Raw genomic sequence first — 13,370 nt, forward strand, 5'->3', positions numbered from 1 at the left:
TATATATATCGGAAGGAAAATATAAACATAGAGGGGTTCATGCATTATGGGAAATGTTTTCATGCTTTATGGTTGTTTCAAATATCTTACTTTATTTTAAGCGTACCTGATTGGCAGAAAACAAATAAAAGCCTTTGAATTTGTAGAAGATCCTTCTCTGTAAGTCGGAATTGCATCTTCAATGCGTTGTATCCATACAATATTTGAGACAAAATCCTTGTTTGGGAAATTAAGCAATGCGAAGGAATGGGTGAAAATGTGAGTTTTAACTTTATGATTTGTTGGTTAAATGTGGTCATAAAACCGTGTGTGAGAAATAAAGAATTTGAAGTAAGGAATCGTAAGTATTGATAGTTAGTTAAACTAGTGTTTAGTTGGGCTTGTTACTGATAATTATTCCCGAAAATAAATAGTTTGGGGAGTAGGGCGTTATAGATTGTGCATTTTACGCCACATTATATGTACATATTTATATATTTGAAAGCACTACGATATGGTTAAGTTTTGGATTGCATCATGGCATATCCATAGGTATATTACTGCGCATAATTATTGCGAATGCTTTGAAGTACGAAGGTGAACGCAGGACGCACAAGTAAGTTCAGGTGAGTATATGTTGTGAAATGTGTGAGGCATGGTTATGATTACATTCTATTTGAAATGATTGAGTTATGGTATGACTATATTTATGTTTTAAGCAACTCCGACCTTGTCGTACAGGTTGCAATGATAGGCAACTCCAACATTGTCGTACAGGTTGCTTGTGAGTCGTACATGCCATATTAGATGCATTTAGAGCTCATAAACCTGCACCGCGGTGTTAGTGCTCCCTCTCGTGGCCAGGGTACAGTCCTTCACGTGATGTTCACCTCCCGCACCTTATGCTCACCTAGAATCCAAGGTAGGTGCACAGGCTTATCGTACAAACCACATTAGGTGGTTTCGACTCGTAGGTGACCCGTGATTATTCGCACAGTCTTCACATGATCGTAGCACTTGAGCGTACTTATTTATACCCAGTCCTGTTGTACAGACCACCAAAGGTGCTTCCGACTCATGTGCAGGGATATTTGATAAGCTATAGGTGAGTCGTACAGGTCACTATAGGTGACTCCGACTTACGTGCTAGCATTGATTGATGAGATATGGGTGAGTCGCACATGTCACGTTAGGTGACTCCGACTTACGTGCTAGCATGGATTATTAAGCACCTGATTATTTATATTGCTGATGAGATGTTGTATCATGGTATAGTCCTGGATTTACTAATTGTATACAATTGATTTCATCCTTATACGTAATATGATTTTCTGGGAAATTATACAGGTGTTACATTGATGGGTTATTACTTTTGATAAGTGAATGGTTTTTTGAAAAGCTTTGTTTTTGCTCACTCACATTTTCTATCTTTGCACCCCTCCAAGTTCTAGTAGTAAAGTTTCCATATCGACGAGAATTTGTGGCACTTCCCAGTACATGTGGCTTCTTATGATGGTATAATCGTTATCTTACCTTATTGTACTCCACTTATGCTCTGTATCACGTGTGTATGGGTCCATACCCGCTCACCGCACACTCGTGTATTTAGGCACTTCTAAGTTTAAATTTATTTATAGTTTATACATTATCACACTTTATGCCTTCATCACCTTCCAGGTGTCGGCCAACACAGCTTGATTCGGAGTCATAATGGACATTCCGGGTCGGGGTGTGTCAGACTAGATGTATAGACTAAATTTTGTAAACTACATGACATGGAAGTTGATGATTAAATTATTACTTAAATGTTGATTAACGTGCTTATTTTTTATTGATGACACCACTGGCGGAGCAACACCAAAGGATACGATGGGCTGTAGCCCAGGGAGAGTTTGTGGTAATATGTATGCCTTAGTGTATGTCCTAATATAATAGACACAAAATTAAAGATATATGTATGTTTTAGTGATATTCATTTTTACTTATAGGTGAGAAGTCTTAGTGATATTCCTATCAGGTGCACACCCAAAATTAAAGAGTCACTTAGTACAACGGTTTAGATTAATTCTTCTTTACTTGTAAGTGAAGTCTTAAGTTCGATTATCGTCAAAAGTGAATTTGAATCACATTATTGCTAGTTCCTTTTGAGGTTTAGCCTAGTTTCTCACCTCCTTAGTGTAAATAATATCGTTTGTCGAAAAAAAAAAAAAGAAGTAAAATTAAATAAAAGATAAATTGACTTCTTTTAGTTTTATTGGGAAAATTATATTATTATCGGAGGAATCAAACAAAATTAAGGATCAAAATTAAACAAAATGTCTAAGGACTAAACATAGTGTCCAAAAGTCATTTCCTATCAATTAAACTGCGATTGCATGCGACAGGATCAACTTGGTGGAAAAGGAACTAATTCTCTTACTCAGTCTGCGAGCGGTCCCTCGTGCTCCCCAATCCAGAGACCAAAAGCAGACAGCTTTACCATCGCTGCCAAACACATCCTTAAAGGGAGACTTAAAGAGAATAAACCAACCGACATGCGTGCTTTTTCCTCCATCGTCCCATCCCATCCATTACGATTTGAGATTATAGAGATACTGGGAAGGCATAAAGAGATGGAAGGGGATCCTCTCAAATCCCTTCCACCTAATTCTACGAGTTTACAAATTTAGATTCTTAAAATTTGATCTAACGGTTAAAAACAAGAGGTTCATAAAAAGTTATAATAACTTTAGCAGTTAAATCAAATTTTAAGAATCCGAATTTATAGTCTTGATGGATTACATAAAAGGAATCCAGAAAGGATCCCTTCCTAAAGAGATGATCTAAGTTACTAAAGTAATGATTTATGTTATAAAACTTACACATTATTTAAAAAAAAAAAAACGAGATGACATAGTAATGATAAACTAATTTCATATAAATTCAGAAAACTACTAGCCTACAAAGCTTTGAGCCTTTGCCCTCCTTCTCGGACTTTGCGGTTGTCATAACATTCCAAAACAATGATATAATTTAATGTACAAAATTTTTTAGTCAACATTATTTCAATGCGATGAGATGTCATAGGGACACAATAAAAGCATAAGAAACTTCTCCTTGAAATGTTTTTACCAATTGCACGACTAAATTTAGGTCACACAACTAGTAAAAACATTAATATAGGAGTACTATTAGAGAGATTAAATTTATGAATAAAATTTGAATACTAAATGATATGTTATTAATAAAATCCAATAATTAACTTTCATGTTATTACAAAATTTTAATCCCCTACTGTTGAGTGGGAAACCAAGTGACGTTCACACAGCTGGTGAAAACATTAATGTGAATGCTAAATGAGTGGGAAACAGATTTTTAATAAAAGTGGTTGCTTCTTTTTTCAAGCCATCCAGTCAACTGTTCGGTTGCAACGGCTTTAAATATCTTGCTGCAGTGCATTGCATATAGATCCCAATCGAGTTAAAATCCACTTTGACAAAAAGGTTAAAAGCAGGGAGAGAGAGAGAGAGAGAGAGAGAGAGAAACAAGCTTCACTTCATCAAAAGAGGCACAAAAGAAAGGTAGGGTTCATAGAAAAAGGCAAAGTTCCAACAAAAGTAGCCAAATTCTAAAACCTTGTGTGAAGAGAACATGTCAATCTCTCTCTCTCTCTACCTTCTGAAAATCTATGTTCTTCTTGTGTTAGGAGAGCCAAAAAACAAAAACAAAAAAACCTAATGCCAAAAGGGTAAATCCCCTACATTATGTTTGCTCAACAAGTTAACAGAGGTTCTCCGTTTCAAAGCCCTAGCAAGATGTAGTAAACTAATGTGATCGGAAGAGCGATTAGCATTCCGAAGATAACCCTGCAAAACACAAAAAACAAGATTTATCAAATGAGTTCAGATAGAATACTACTAGTCTGATAACAGATGTGACGTTTAATCGAACTCAAGATGAAGATTGTTCAGGAGCGAACCCGGTGCTTAGTATGTCAGGATGAACATTGTATTCCTTGGCAAAGACAAACGGAACAATCCCTTGTGGAAGAGCTGCCTGAGAAATCAAACACAACACAAGGATTTTGTTATTCCACTCAAAACTTACAAGGATATCTATTCCCACATTCGATTTGTTATTGCATCCCAAAACTCCCTTACCTGTACAATGGCAATGTGCAACAAAACACCTCGCAGTCCAACAGCAATTGAGGCCGCAGCCATGACAGCCGGCCCAGTGAGGAATCGAACTGCCATAGCAAAGGAAGCAACTGTATTTCCGCAAGCAATCATCCGTGGTTGTAAAGCCATGAACAAGCCTGCAATCCCATTACAAACAATATGCTCATTAGCAATATACTTCAGGCTGTGGTCGTGTATGACACAAAATCTAAAGCATTAACGCTACAAGTTTAACATACCAAGACTAAACATGGCCATTCCAAGACCTGCATCAGACAGAATGGCTATCGAACGGGCTACAATTGCAGGCATAACAATTTGCCACCTGGAAAATCACAACACAGATTATAAGCTTGGGAGTCTGATTTAAAATCCCCTTCGAAGTATTTGTACAACTCAAGTACGCTTACTTGTAGGAGACCAGAGACCAGGTGAGGCCAATGAGGCTGGAGTAAGTGTTTGGATTCCTAATCAGTTTTCGCCACACCATAATAAGAATGAGTCGGGTCATAACGCTAGCAGGCGGCATGGCTGTGGTCTTTGATTCACCACCATTGGCTGTCTTGGGGTGGAGTTCAGTGGTGGAGCTCGAACCCAACTTGGAAAGCACCGGACCTTCCCGATCAGCCCCATTTGAAGCCGGCCTGTTGTCGAAGCTGAACTCATCTCGGCCAAACTCATCATAATCTAATCAACACCAGTTGTGGATCAATATTCAAAGCAATAACAAACAAAAAAACTTCATCCACAAGCAGATAAACATTAGAACAAAAACTTGAAACATTCATCCAGACAAAAATACAAATACAGAAACATCCAAAATGGCACAATCATATCAAATAATTTACACACAACAATCTAATTTAGTCTAATCTAACAGTAAATAGAGCCAAAACAGATTTCCAATTGCAAAAGCATTACCTTTGTGGAGAGCAGCAACCCCAGCAAGTTCATTGCCATATTCTCCTCCTCTGAAAACATGAATGCCTCCTTCCGACACAGGCGAAGCGCTTGAGCTCCAAACAAACATGTGTAGGTCTTTGCCACCATCGGTGCCATTGGGTTGCTTCTTTGCCCCAGCGGCGGGTCCGGTCACCGGAGAGAATATCCCGGCACTGGGAGGCGCCGGATACCCCAAACTCCCCACATTTGCTGCTCCTCTGGGCCCCCCAACTCCTCTAGCCTCCTCATCAAACCCCACATTCCCGTAATTCGACTGCCTCGGACTCGCATTGCTCATGTTTTTCCCGTTCACCATGGAGTAGAAATCAGTGTGGTTAAAGCTCGAGCCTCTGGGAGTCGGGTTTCGCGAAGACTGAAGGCTGTAAATCTCAGCATTGGTGAGATTAGAAGGCCTTGGGGTTAAGGACACGCCGGAGTTGGGTCCGTGGGATCTTCTGGAGTATATTTCGGAGCGAGAGCTCGTCGATTTTCTGACTGTGACATGGAGCTTCCCGTCTTCTCCGACCTCGGCCTCTGTCTGCAACGGCTCTTTTCCGTCCAAGGAAATGATGTCCGAATCGACCCTGAAGGAAATGATGGAGCCGGCGGTGTCCGGGAACTGTTCACCAATGAGGAGGCGAGCGCCTCTGTACTCGAAGAGGAACAGCATAAGAGTGTACCAAATGATGCACTGGAGGACGACGATTTGGACCATGAGGGTGCCGGAGGCGTCACCGTACATGCCCTTCAGAAGGGGTATCCCCATGACTAGAGTGTTGGGCAGAGTGGAGAGGGAGAAAAGAGTGATGGACCACTCGAGAGAGCCTCTGGCGCTGGTTCTCGACCACACGGCTAGGACCAACAGGACGATGACTTTCTGAAGCGTGTCAGCCGCTATGAACCTGTAGTTCATGGCATAGGGGTTGTTGGTGGAGATGAAGTGGAAGGAGAGCAGAGGAACTGCAAACAGAGCGACGAAGCGGTTGATGCCGGAGCATTGGTCGGGGCTGAAGATCTTCCACCATTTCACGGAGCCGTAGGCTAAGATCATGGCCACGTACAGCGGCACAACGGCGGTGAGGACGTGGTACAGGTCTGTGAAACTGATCATGTTTTCGTTTTGGTTAAAGGTAGAGACTTTCTCTGTTTTTGATGGGTTTTTTGTGGGATTTGAGCACTGCGAAGATGGGAAAATGGGGTTTGTATCAGAACGCAGTTGAGATTTTGCAGAAATCAGAAGGAGAATCAGGTTCTGTGGGTGAGTTTGAAAGAAAAATATCAACCCATTTTCGTGGAAAGAGTCAATGACAGAGGTGAGTAAAGTGGCGAGATGAAAGCAATCGCCGGAAAATGACCGGAGTGTTGATTCTCTCTCTAACTACAGTCCAGAGCGAGAGAGAGAGGGAGGGAGGGTGGAGGTGTCAATTGGGGATATGGGAGAGAAGCAAGTAAAGTGGGTTGTATTTATGGCATTCTAATGGCAGACAAAGAAATAAAAGCTGAGGGCTTTTGTGAAGCTTTATTTAAGTCTTTTGGGAAGGGACTTGGGAACAGGCATCTCTCCCTGGACGAAGGGAAAGTGAGTAATTCAGTTTTTGAGAGGGAAAAAGACCAAACAGCATCGAAAGAGAAAAGGTTTGCAGAACAAGGAAAAGCTAGAGGAAGTATATTAGGCTATCTCCAACTAAAGACTGGCTAAAGGACTCGTTTTAGTCCTATGTTCCTCCAAGATTCTCTAAGATATTAATATTTTAATGAACAGTACATGATCATATTTGTCTCCGTCTCCAACCGAGGGCCAAAGGACCATGAGGCCAAACATAATTTATTATTTAAAAACTACAACTTAAATTCAAATCCAACGGCTAAGTGACGTCAGCTAGCCGTTGGATTTGAATTTTTCTTTTGCTATAAATAGGGTGGATATTGAGCTATAATTCACACAACTTTGAATTCAATCTATTCCAATTCAATCTCTTTCAATTCAAGTTTGCAATGAATTCCAACTTTGGATCCTCTTCGGATTCCAACTGGGGGTCCTCATCCAATTCCAAATTGGAAGCAAAATGGGTGCAAATGAGACGAGAAGATGCGGCGTCTAATGAAGAAGTTCAAGTAAGGCGTAACAAACAAAACATAGCAACAGCTATGGCTGCGGCGATGGTGTGTCAGCCAACTAAGGAACAACCTCGATTGGGTGGCTCTATTGCTGGTCGCTCTTACAAACCACGAAACAGAGCGATGTCGCATGCCAATCTGATGAACAACTACTTCAACCTTAACTCGGTGTACACAGAAGAGGATTTCATACGTCACTTTCGGATGAGGCGTCATGTCTTCGAGCATTTACTTCGTGATGTCCAGCAAGTCAATCCATACTTTCGAGAGAAGCGGGACAGAGCAGGCCGCCCTGGTTTCTCACCTCATTAAAAGGTTACTGTTGCACTCCGAATGATGGCCTATGGCTCCCCAGCTAATTCGATGGATGAAACCCATGGTATGTCTGAGTCTACATGCCTTGATACTTTTCAATAATTCTATGACACAATTGTTCAGGTTCATAAAGACGAGTACCTCCGCGAGCCAAATCAAGAAGATCTGAATCGACTCTTTCGCAAAGCTGAAGACTGTGGGTTTCCGGGCATGATAGGGTTATTAGACTGCATGCATTAGGATTGGAAGAACTATCCCACCGGATGGCAAGGAGGCTTTAGCGGAAGGTCGAGAAAGCCAACTGTTGTGTTAGAGGTGGTTGCCTCATATGACACATGAATTTGGCATACTTTCTTTGGAGTCCCTGGATCCCAAAATGACATTACAGTTCTTGGGTGTTCACCACTTTTCAATAATTTGACTGAAGGTAAAGCACCTCAACTTCACTACTACATCAACAACCGTCAATACAATATGGAGTATTACTTGGCAGATGGCATCTACCCAAAGTGGGCGACACTTGTCCAAGCAATTCCAAACCCTAGGAATGACGCAAAAAAGTTGTTTACCATACACCAAGAGGCATACTGGAAAGATGTTGAGAAAGTTTTCGGTATTCTACAAGCACAGTGGAAGATTATTAGCGAATCGGCAAGAGGGTGGAGTCGAGAAAATTTGGACTCCATCATGATGTCTTGCATCATATTACACAATATGATAGTGGAGGATGAGCAAGATGGCTATATTGATGGAGAGTCCGATGACGACCAAAAAGATCCAAATAGGTCAAGAAGGGCTCGTGCAAAAATATATGATGGGCCTAATTTGCCTTTCAATCCAAGAACTGGTAGTATCTCTATAAATGAGTACATGAGGTGCTATAGAATGATATGTTCTCGTGCCACAAACAAGTACCTACAACATGATCTTGTTGCACATCTTTCGGCCAAAAGAAGCATGGAGTAGGCGTTTAAGTTTTATGTTATTAAATGTTTATTAAAATGTTGTTTAAGTTTCATGTTGTTAAATGTTTTTTTTTATGTTGTATAATTTGTATGTTGGTTAATGTTATTTAATGTTATTTCATATTGTTTAATGTTGTTTCATGTTACTTAATTTAATTTAATGTTCTATAATGGCTTAGGAAGTTATAGGAAAAATATATAATTTAAAAAAAATATGAAACAAATTTTGTGAAATAGAAGTTATAGGATAAAAATAGAATTTAAAATAAATTAAAGCAAATTTTGTGAAATAGAAATTATAGGTAAAAAATGGAATTTAAAAAAAAAATTAAACAAATTTTGTAAAATAAAAGTTATGGGAAAAAATAGAATTTAAAAAAAAATATTAAAAATAGAAGTTATAGGAAAAATGTGACAGCCCGTTCCGGAATTCTCGAACTGTAAGGGTGAAATGACGATTTTGCCCCTAGTGTGATTTTTCGTTATGTGGTTGTTTTGGATTGTTGTTGGCAGGTTGTGGATCACTCACACACTCTCCCACACCCCTCACTTTTTCCCTGCCCTGTACCCTTGTCCCGAGTTCCCTCTCTCCCCCATTTCCTATCCCATTTGTACTGACACACCCCAAAAACCCTCCAAATCTTCACAGATCGAGGAAACAAAGCACATATTCATGCTCGTGAGGTCCGTAGAAGTTCAACCATACTCATTTCAGGTAAGGATACCTTCGTTTTCACGTCGAACTCGGGATACCCGATTTTTGTCACTGTTCATGCACACGTTAATTCCTGTGTTTTTGGGAATTTCAAGCTTGTAGGAAGCTTGGTGAGGTCCTTAGGAGGCTTGGGTTGGTTCATTTGAAGGTTTTGGACGTTGGGATCGTGAGTTACAAGGTTGGCCGGAGTTGGTGGTCTTTTCCCGGTGAGATTCCGTGTGTTTTAGCACTTGAAAGTGGTATGGAATTGTTCCTCTCGTTGTAAGCTTCATTTTGGTACCAATTTTGTGAAATTTGGTTGAAAAACGAAGAAGATATGAAGTTTTGAAATTTTCACGATTTTCGAGCGCCGGAGCCTCGCCGGAGAAGACGACGGAATATTCCGTCAGTTTGGATGGAATATTTCTAACGGCGTTAACGGAATCCGTTAAAGTTAACAGAATATTCTTGACGGCGTTAACTGACGCCGTCAGTGTGCCAGGCACGTGCTTACGCGTGGGGGCACGTGCGACGGTGGAAATTTTTTCTAAAAATATGGGGATGTTCTTGAGGTTGAGTAGATCACGTTGGTGTATTTATACACCCCATTTGAGCATTGTATGAGAAGTTATTTCTTAAGGTTGGTTATGTGTTTTAAAATTAACGTTTTTATAGTTGTTTCGCATATAGGTGAGACCTATTCCGAGGACGAGCGCGGTTACTCAAGGCAAGGGGGTTACGACCCTTCTACATACCAGTGAGTGGGCTTTTGGTTTTCCGTATATACCTATATACTTATATTTTTCCCAGAAATTGATTTGAAACATTATACGTTTATATGCCATGCCTATAGTTTGCCATTTATTTACGCATTATGAGTCGCATATGTTTATATATGTTTGGTGCTACGGATGCACATGTAAGTGCCAGGTGAGTTATGATTTATGTTTACGTTCAGTAGTGATTTGAGATGCTTAGAGAGCTCATAACTTGCACCCCCGGTGTTAGTGCTCCCGCCCAGAGTTGGGCACAGTCCTTCACGTGATGTTCACCTCCCGCACCACACACTCATCTTGGATCCAAGTTAAGTGCACAGTCCTGTCGTACAAGCCACTTTAGGTGGTTCCGACTCGTAGGTGACCTGCGATTATTCGCCCAACCTTCATGTGATCGTAGCACTTGAGCGTACTTATATTACACCCAGTCCTGTCGTACAGACCACTTTAGGTGGTTCCGACTCGTGTGCATGTGTAGTTAGTGAGATGAAGATTTGAGCTCTAGATTCAGCCGTACAGGTCATGTTAGGTGACTCCGACTGACAGATTACATGGCATTGATTTGACATTCCTGAGCACTTGCATTCTATTTAGAGACATTTGACATGGCATATTTCTGAGCATGACTTATATATATATATATGTATATTCTATTTTTCTGGGAAGTATACAGGTTTTACGGCGAGGGGTTAGAACTTGTTTATGAAATGGTTTTTGAAAACTTTGTTTTTGCCCACTCACACTTTTTGTTTTGCGCCCCTCCAGGTTCTAGTTGGCTAGCACTTTTGGTGGCTTCCCTGAGGATTTCCCCGGCATATCTGACAGATTGTTACCAGTGTAGGACCACCTTCGGGTGTGCTTTTGTTGTGTCATTTTCTCCCGGATTGCATTAGGTCTTCGTGCTCTGAACTTTGTTCTCACACTTACGCTTGCACATGTATGTTATTACTTTGTGTAAAGATGGATTTTATTTATTCGTACTATTTTTATTATTATTTTATTAGCTTCCGCACTGTGCACATGGTTACGTCACTTCCACGTGACGGCCAGCATGCCCTGATCTCGATCGGGGTGTGTCAGTTTGGTATCAGAGCCTAGGTTTGGCAGTCCTGTACTTTTGTGAGTATTCTAATGGTTTTGGTGTCTTCTGTAGGAATTATGCCGCCTCGTCGGGAACCACGTCGCTCTGCTGAGCCTAGTTTCCCGATGTAGCTCAGCTGGGGGAAGCTATCGCTACAACTATTCATTTAGCGCTCCGCCCTCCCCAGAGGACTCCTCTGGAGACTATGTATAATTTGAAGTTGAATAAGTTCGAAGGCAACGAGGGTTATGAGGGTGCGGAGCGGTGGTTAGGACATATTGAGAAGACTTTTCGTGTTTTGCATAATTAGGGGAATCTTCCTGTCGAGAAGTGGGTAGAGACGACATCGTGGTTTTTGGGTAAGGATTCTGCATCCTGGTGGGAGCAGGAACTTCGTCGTTTGACTCCAGCTGAGAAGATTGATTGGGATGTATTTCGAGAGTTGTTCAGGAGAAGGTTTGTGCCTCCTGAGTATATTGACCGCAAGAAGCAGGAATTCACTAAGTTAAGACAGGGGAAGTTGATAGCAAATGAGTACTACCAGAGGTTCACTGATTTGTCTCGCTATCATCCAGATGTTGCTGGTAATCCGGCGGAGATGCTTCGTCGTTTCCGTTTAGGCACTAAGAAGAAGTGGCGTTCGATGGCAACTACTAACCCTTGTGACACCTACCAGGAGTTTTACGAGATTCTGCTGAGAATTGAGGATTCAGAAAATATGTCGAGCTAGAGTGAGGAGGAAGAGAAAGACGGAAATCAGAGGAATGATGATAAGGGCAAGGGTCAGGCGTCGCTCGGACCTCGTAGGACCCAGAACTTCAAGAAGGGTGGCACTAGTTCTAGCTCTTTTAGCGGTGGCTTTAGCGCCACTGGTTAGGGACGTGGAGGTAGGTTTGCTGGTGGTGCTAGAGGCCAGTGACAGAGTGATGCTGGTAGAGGTAGGGCCCCAGTTTGCCGCAGGTGCAATAATTGACATTTTGGTGAGTGTAGGCGAGGCAGCAGTGGTTGCTTTACTTGTGGGCAGATGGGACACCGGGCTGCAAATTGTCTCCAGAGTTAGCAGAAGTCGTAGCAGACTTTCTTGTCGCCACCTGTACCGATTCAGCAGATTCCTGGTCCTGGTAGTTATGGGCAGACAGGTCGAGGTGGTGCCTATTACTATCAGGGCGATGCTGTTCCTTATGCCTCGGGACAATATCAATATCCCTAGGACCCATATTCTCAGGGTGGTTATCCCTAGTATTCTGGTGGTTATATGTTGTATCGTCCAGTTCCAGCAGGCGGGTCTCAGTGGTTTCAGGGAGGACATATTCAGCAGGGGGAGATTGCTACGAGTAGTGCGGGGTCTTCGAGGTAGTCTGGTCAGCCCAGTCAGGGGCGTGGCACTCAGAGTCGTGGTGGCCAGACGAGTAGAGGTCGAGGTGGACGGCAGCAGACCCAGGGGCGTATTCATAATATTTCTCTGCATGATGCTCAAAACAATCCAGATTTGATCATGGGTACGTTAAATATCCTTGGTTATTTTGCTAAAGTATTAATTGATTATGGTGCTACACATTCTGTGATTTCTCATACATTTGCTCAAGTGACGCAACCTCGCCCTACACCTCTAGGGTATGATTTAGAGTTCGCTATGCCTAGAGGGGAGAGATGTATTGTAGATCATGTGTACCCAGGATGTCCAATGATAGTGGAGGATGTTGTTATGCCAACTGATCTTATCCCGTTGGATATTGTTGACTTTGATGTGATTCTGGGCACCGATTGGTTGCATTTCAATTGTGCCAATATTGATTGTTACGGGAAAATAGTTTCGTTCCATCGTCCTGGATTACCTGTGGTTACTTTTGTGGGCGAGCAGAGTGGGGTGACACATGGCGTTATTTCTGCTATGCGAGCGAATAGGTTGTTATCTAAAGGTTGCCAGGGGTACTTAGCTCATGTGGTGTTGGATGAGGCTGCTCCTAGTAGAGTGGAGGATGTAAGGGTAGTCAGACATTTTCCCGATGTTTTTCCTGAGGATTTACCTGGTTTGCCGCCAGACCGAGACATGGAGTTCACCATTGAGTTGCTTCCAGGTACTAATTCTATTTCCTTGACTCTTTATCGTATGGCTCCCGCTGAGTTGAGGGAATTGAAAGTTCAGTTGCAGGAATTAGTGGATAAGGGTTTTATTCAGCCTAGTACTTCAACTTGGGGAGCTTCAGTGTTGTTTGTGAGAAAGAAAGACGGAACTTTGAGGCTATGTATTGATTATAGGCAATTAAATCGGGTAACGATTAAGAACCGTTATCCGTTGCCGCGTATTGATGATTTATTTGATCAGCTTCGAGGTGCTTA

General features: G+C 41.8%; 1 protein-coding gene across 1 annotated transcript; it reads right to left on the reverse strand.

Annotated features, from left to right (window-relative positions):
- Positions 1-3,152: 3,152 nt before the first annotated feature.
- Positions 3,153-6,550, reverse strand: LOC137713021 (probable auxin efflux carrier component 1b). The gene is made up of 6 exons (XM_068452248.1): positions 5,061-6,550; positions 4,550-4,826; positions 4,379-4,464; positions 4,119-4,276; positions 3,938-4,014; positions 3,153-3,824 (listed from the first exon to the last, which is right to left on the reverse strand). Exons 1-6 carry the CDS (start codon positions 6,190-6,192, stop codon positions 3,758-3,760), a joined length of 1,797 nt encoding a protein of 598 aa, XP_068308349.1. The 5' UTR covers positions 6,193-6,550; the 3' UTR covers positions 3,153-3,757.
- Between the last annotated feature and the right edge of the window lie 6,820 nt (positions 6,551-13,370).

The sequence above is a fragment of the Pyrus communis genome, chromosome 13 (genome assembly GCF_963583255.1).
Source record: "Pyrus communis chromosome 13, drPyrComm1.1, whole genome shotgun sequence".
Lineage (NCBI taxonomy): Eukaryota > Viridiplantae > Streptophyta > Magnoliopsida > Rosales > Rosaceae > Pyrus > Pyrus communis.

Bases quoted from the DNA above. Each gene is read 5' to 3' on its own strand.
- LOC137713021 (XM_068452248.1), bottom strand. From the start codon at position 6,192: ATGATCAGTTTCACAGACCTGTACCACGTCCTCACCGCCGTTGTGCCG. The intron at 4,827-5,060 runs GTAATGCTTTTG...GGTGTTGATTAG, and splicing joins GGTTGCTGCTCTCCACAAAG to ATTATGATGAGTTTGGCCGA. The intron at 3,825-3,937 runs GTTCGCTCCTGA...TGTGTTTTGCAG, and splicing joins CCTGACATACTAAGCACCGG to GGTTATCTTCGGAATGCTAA.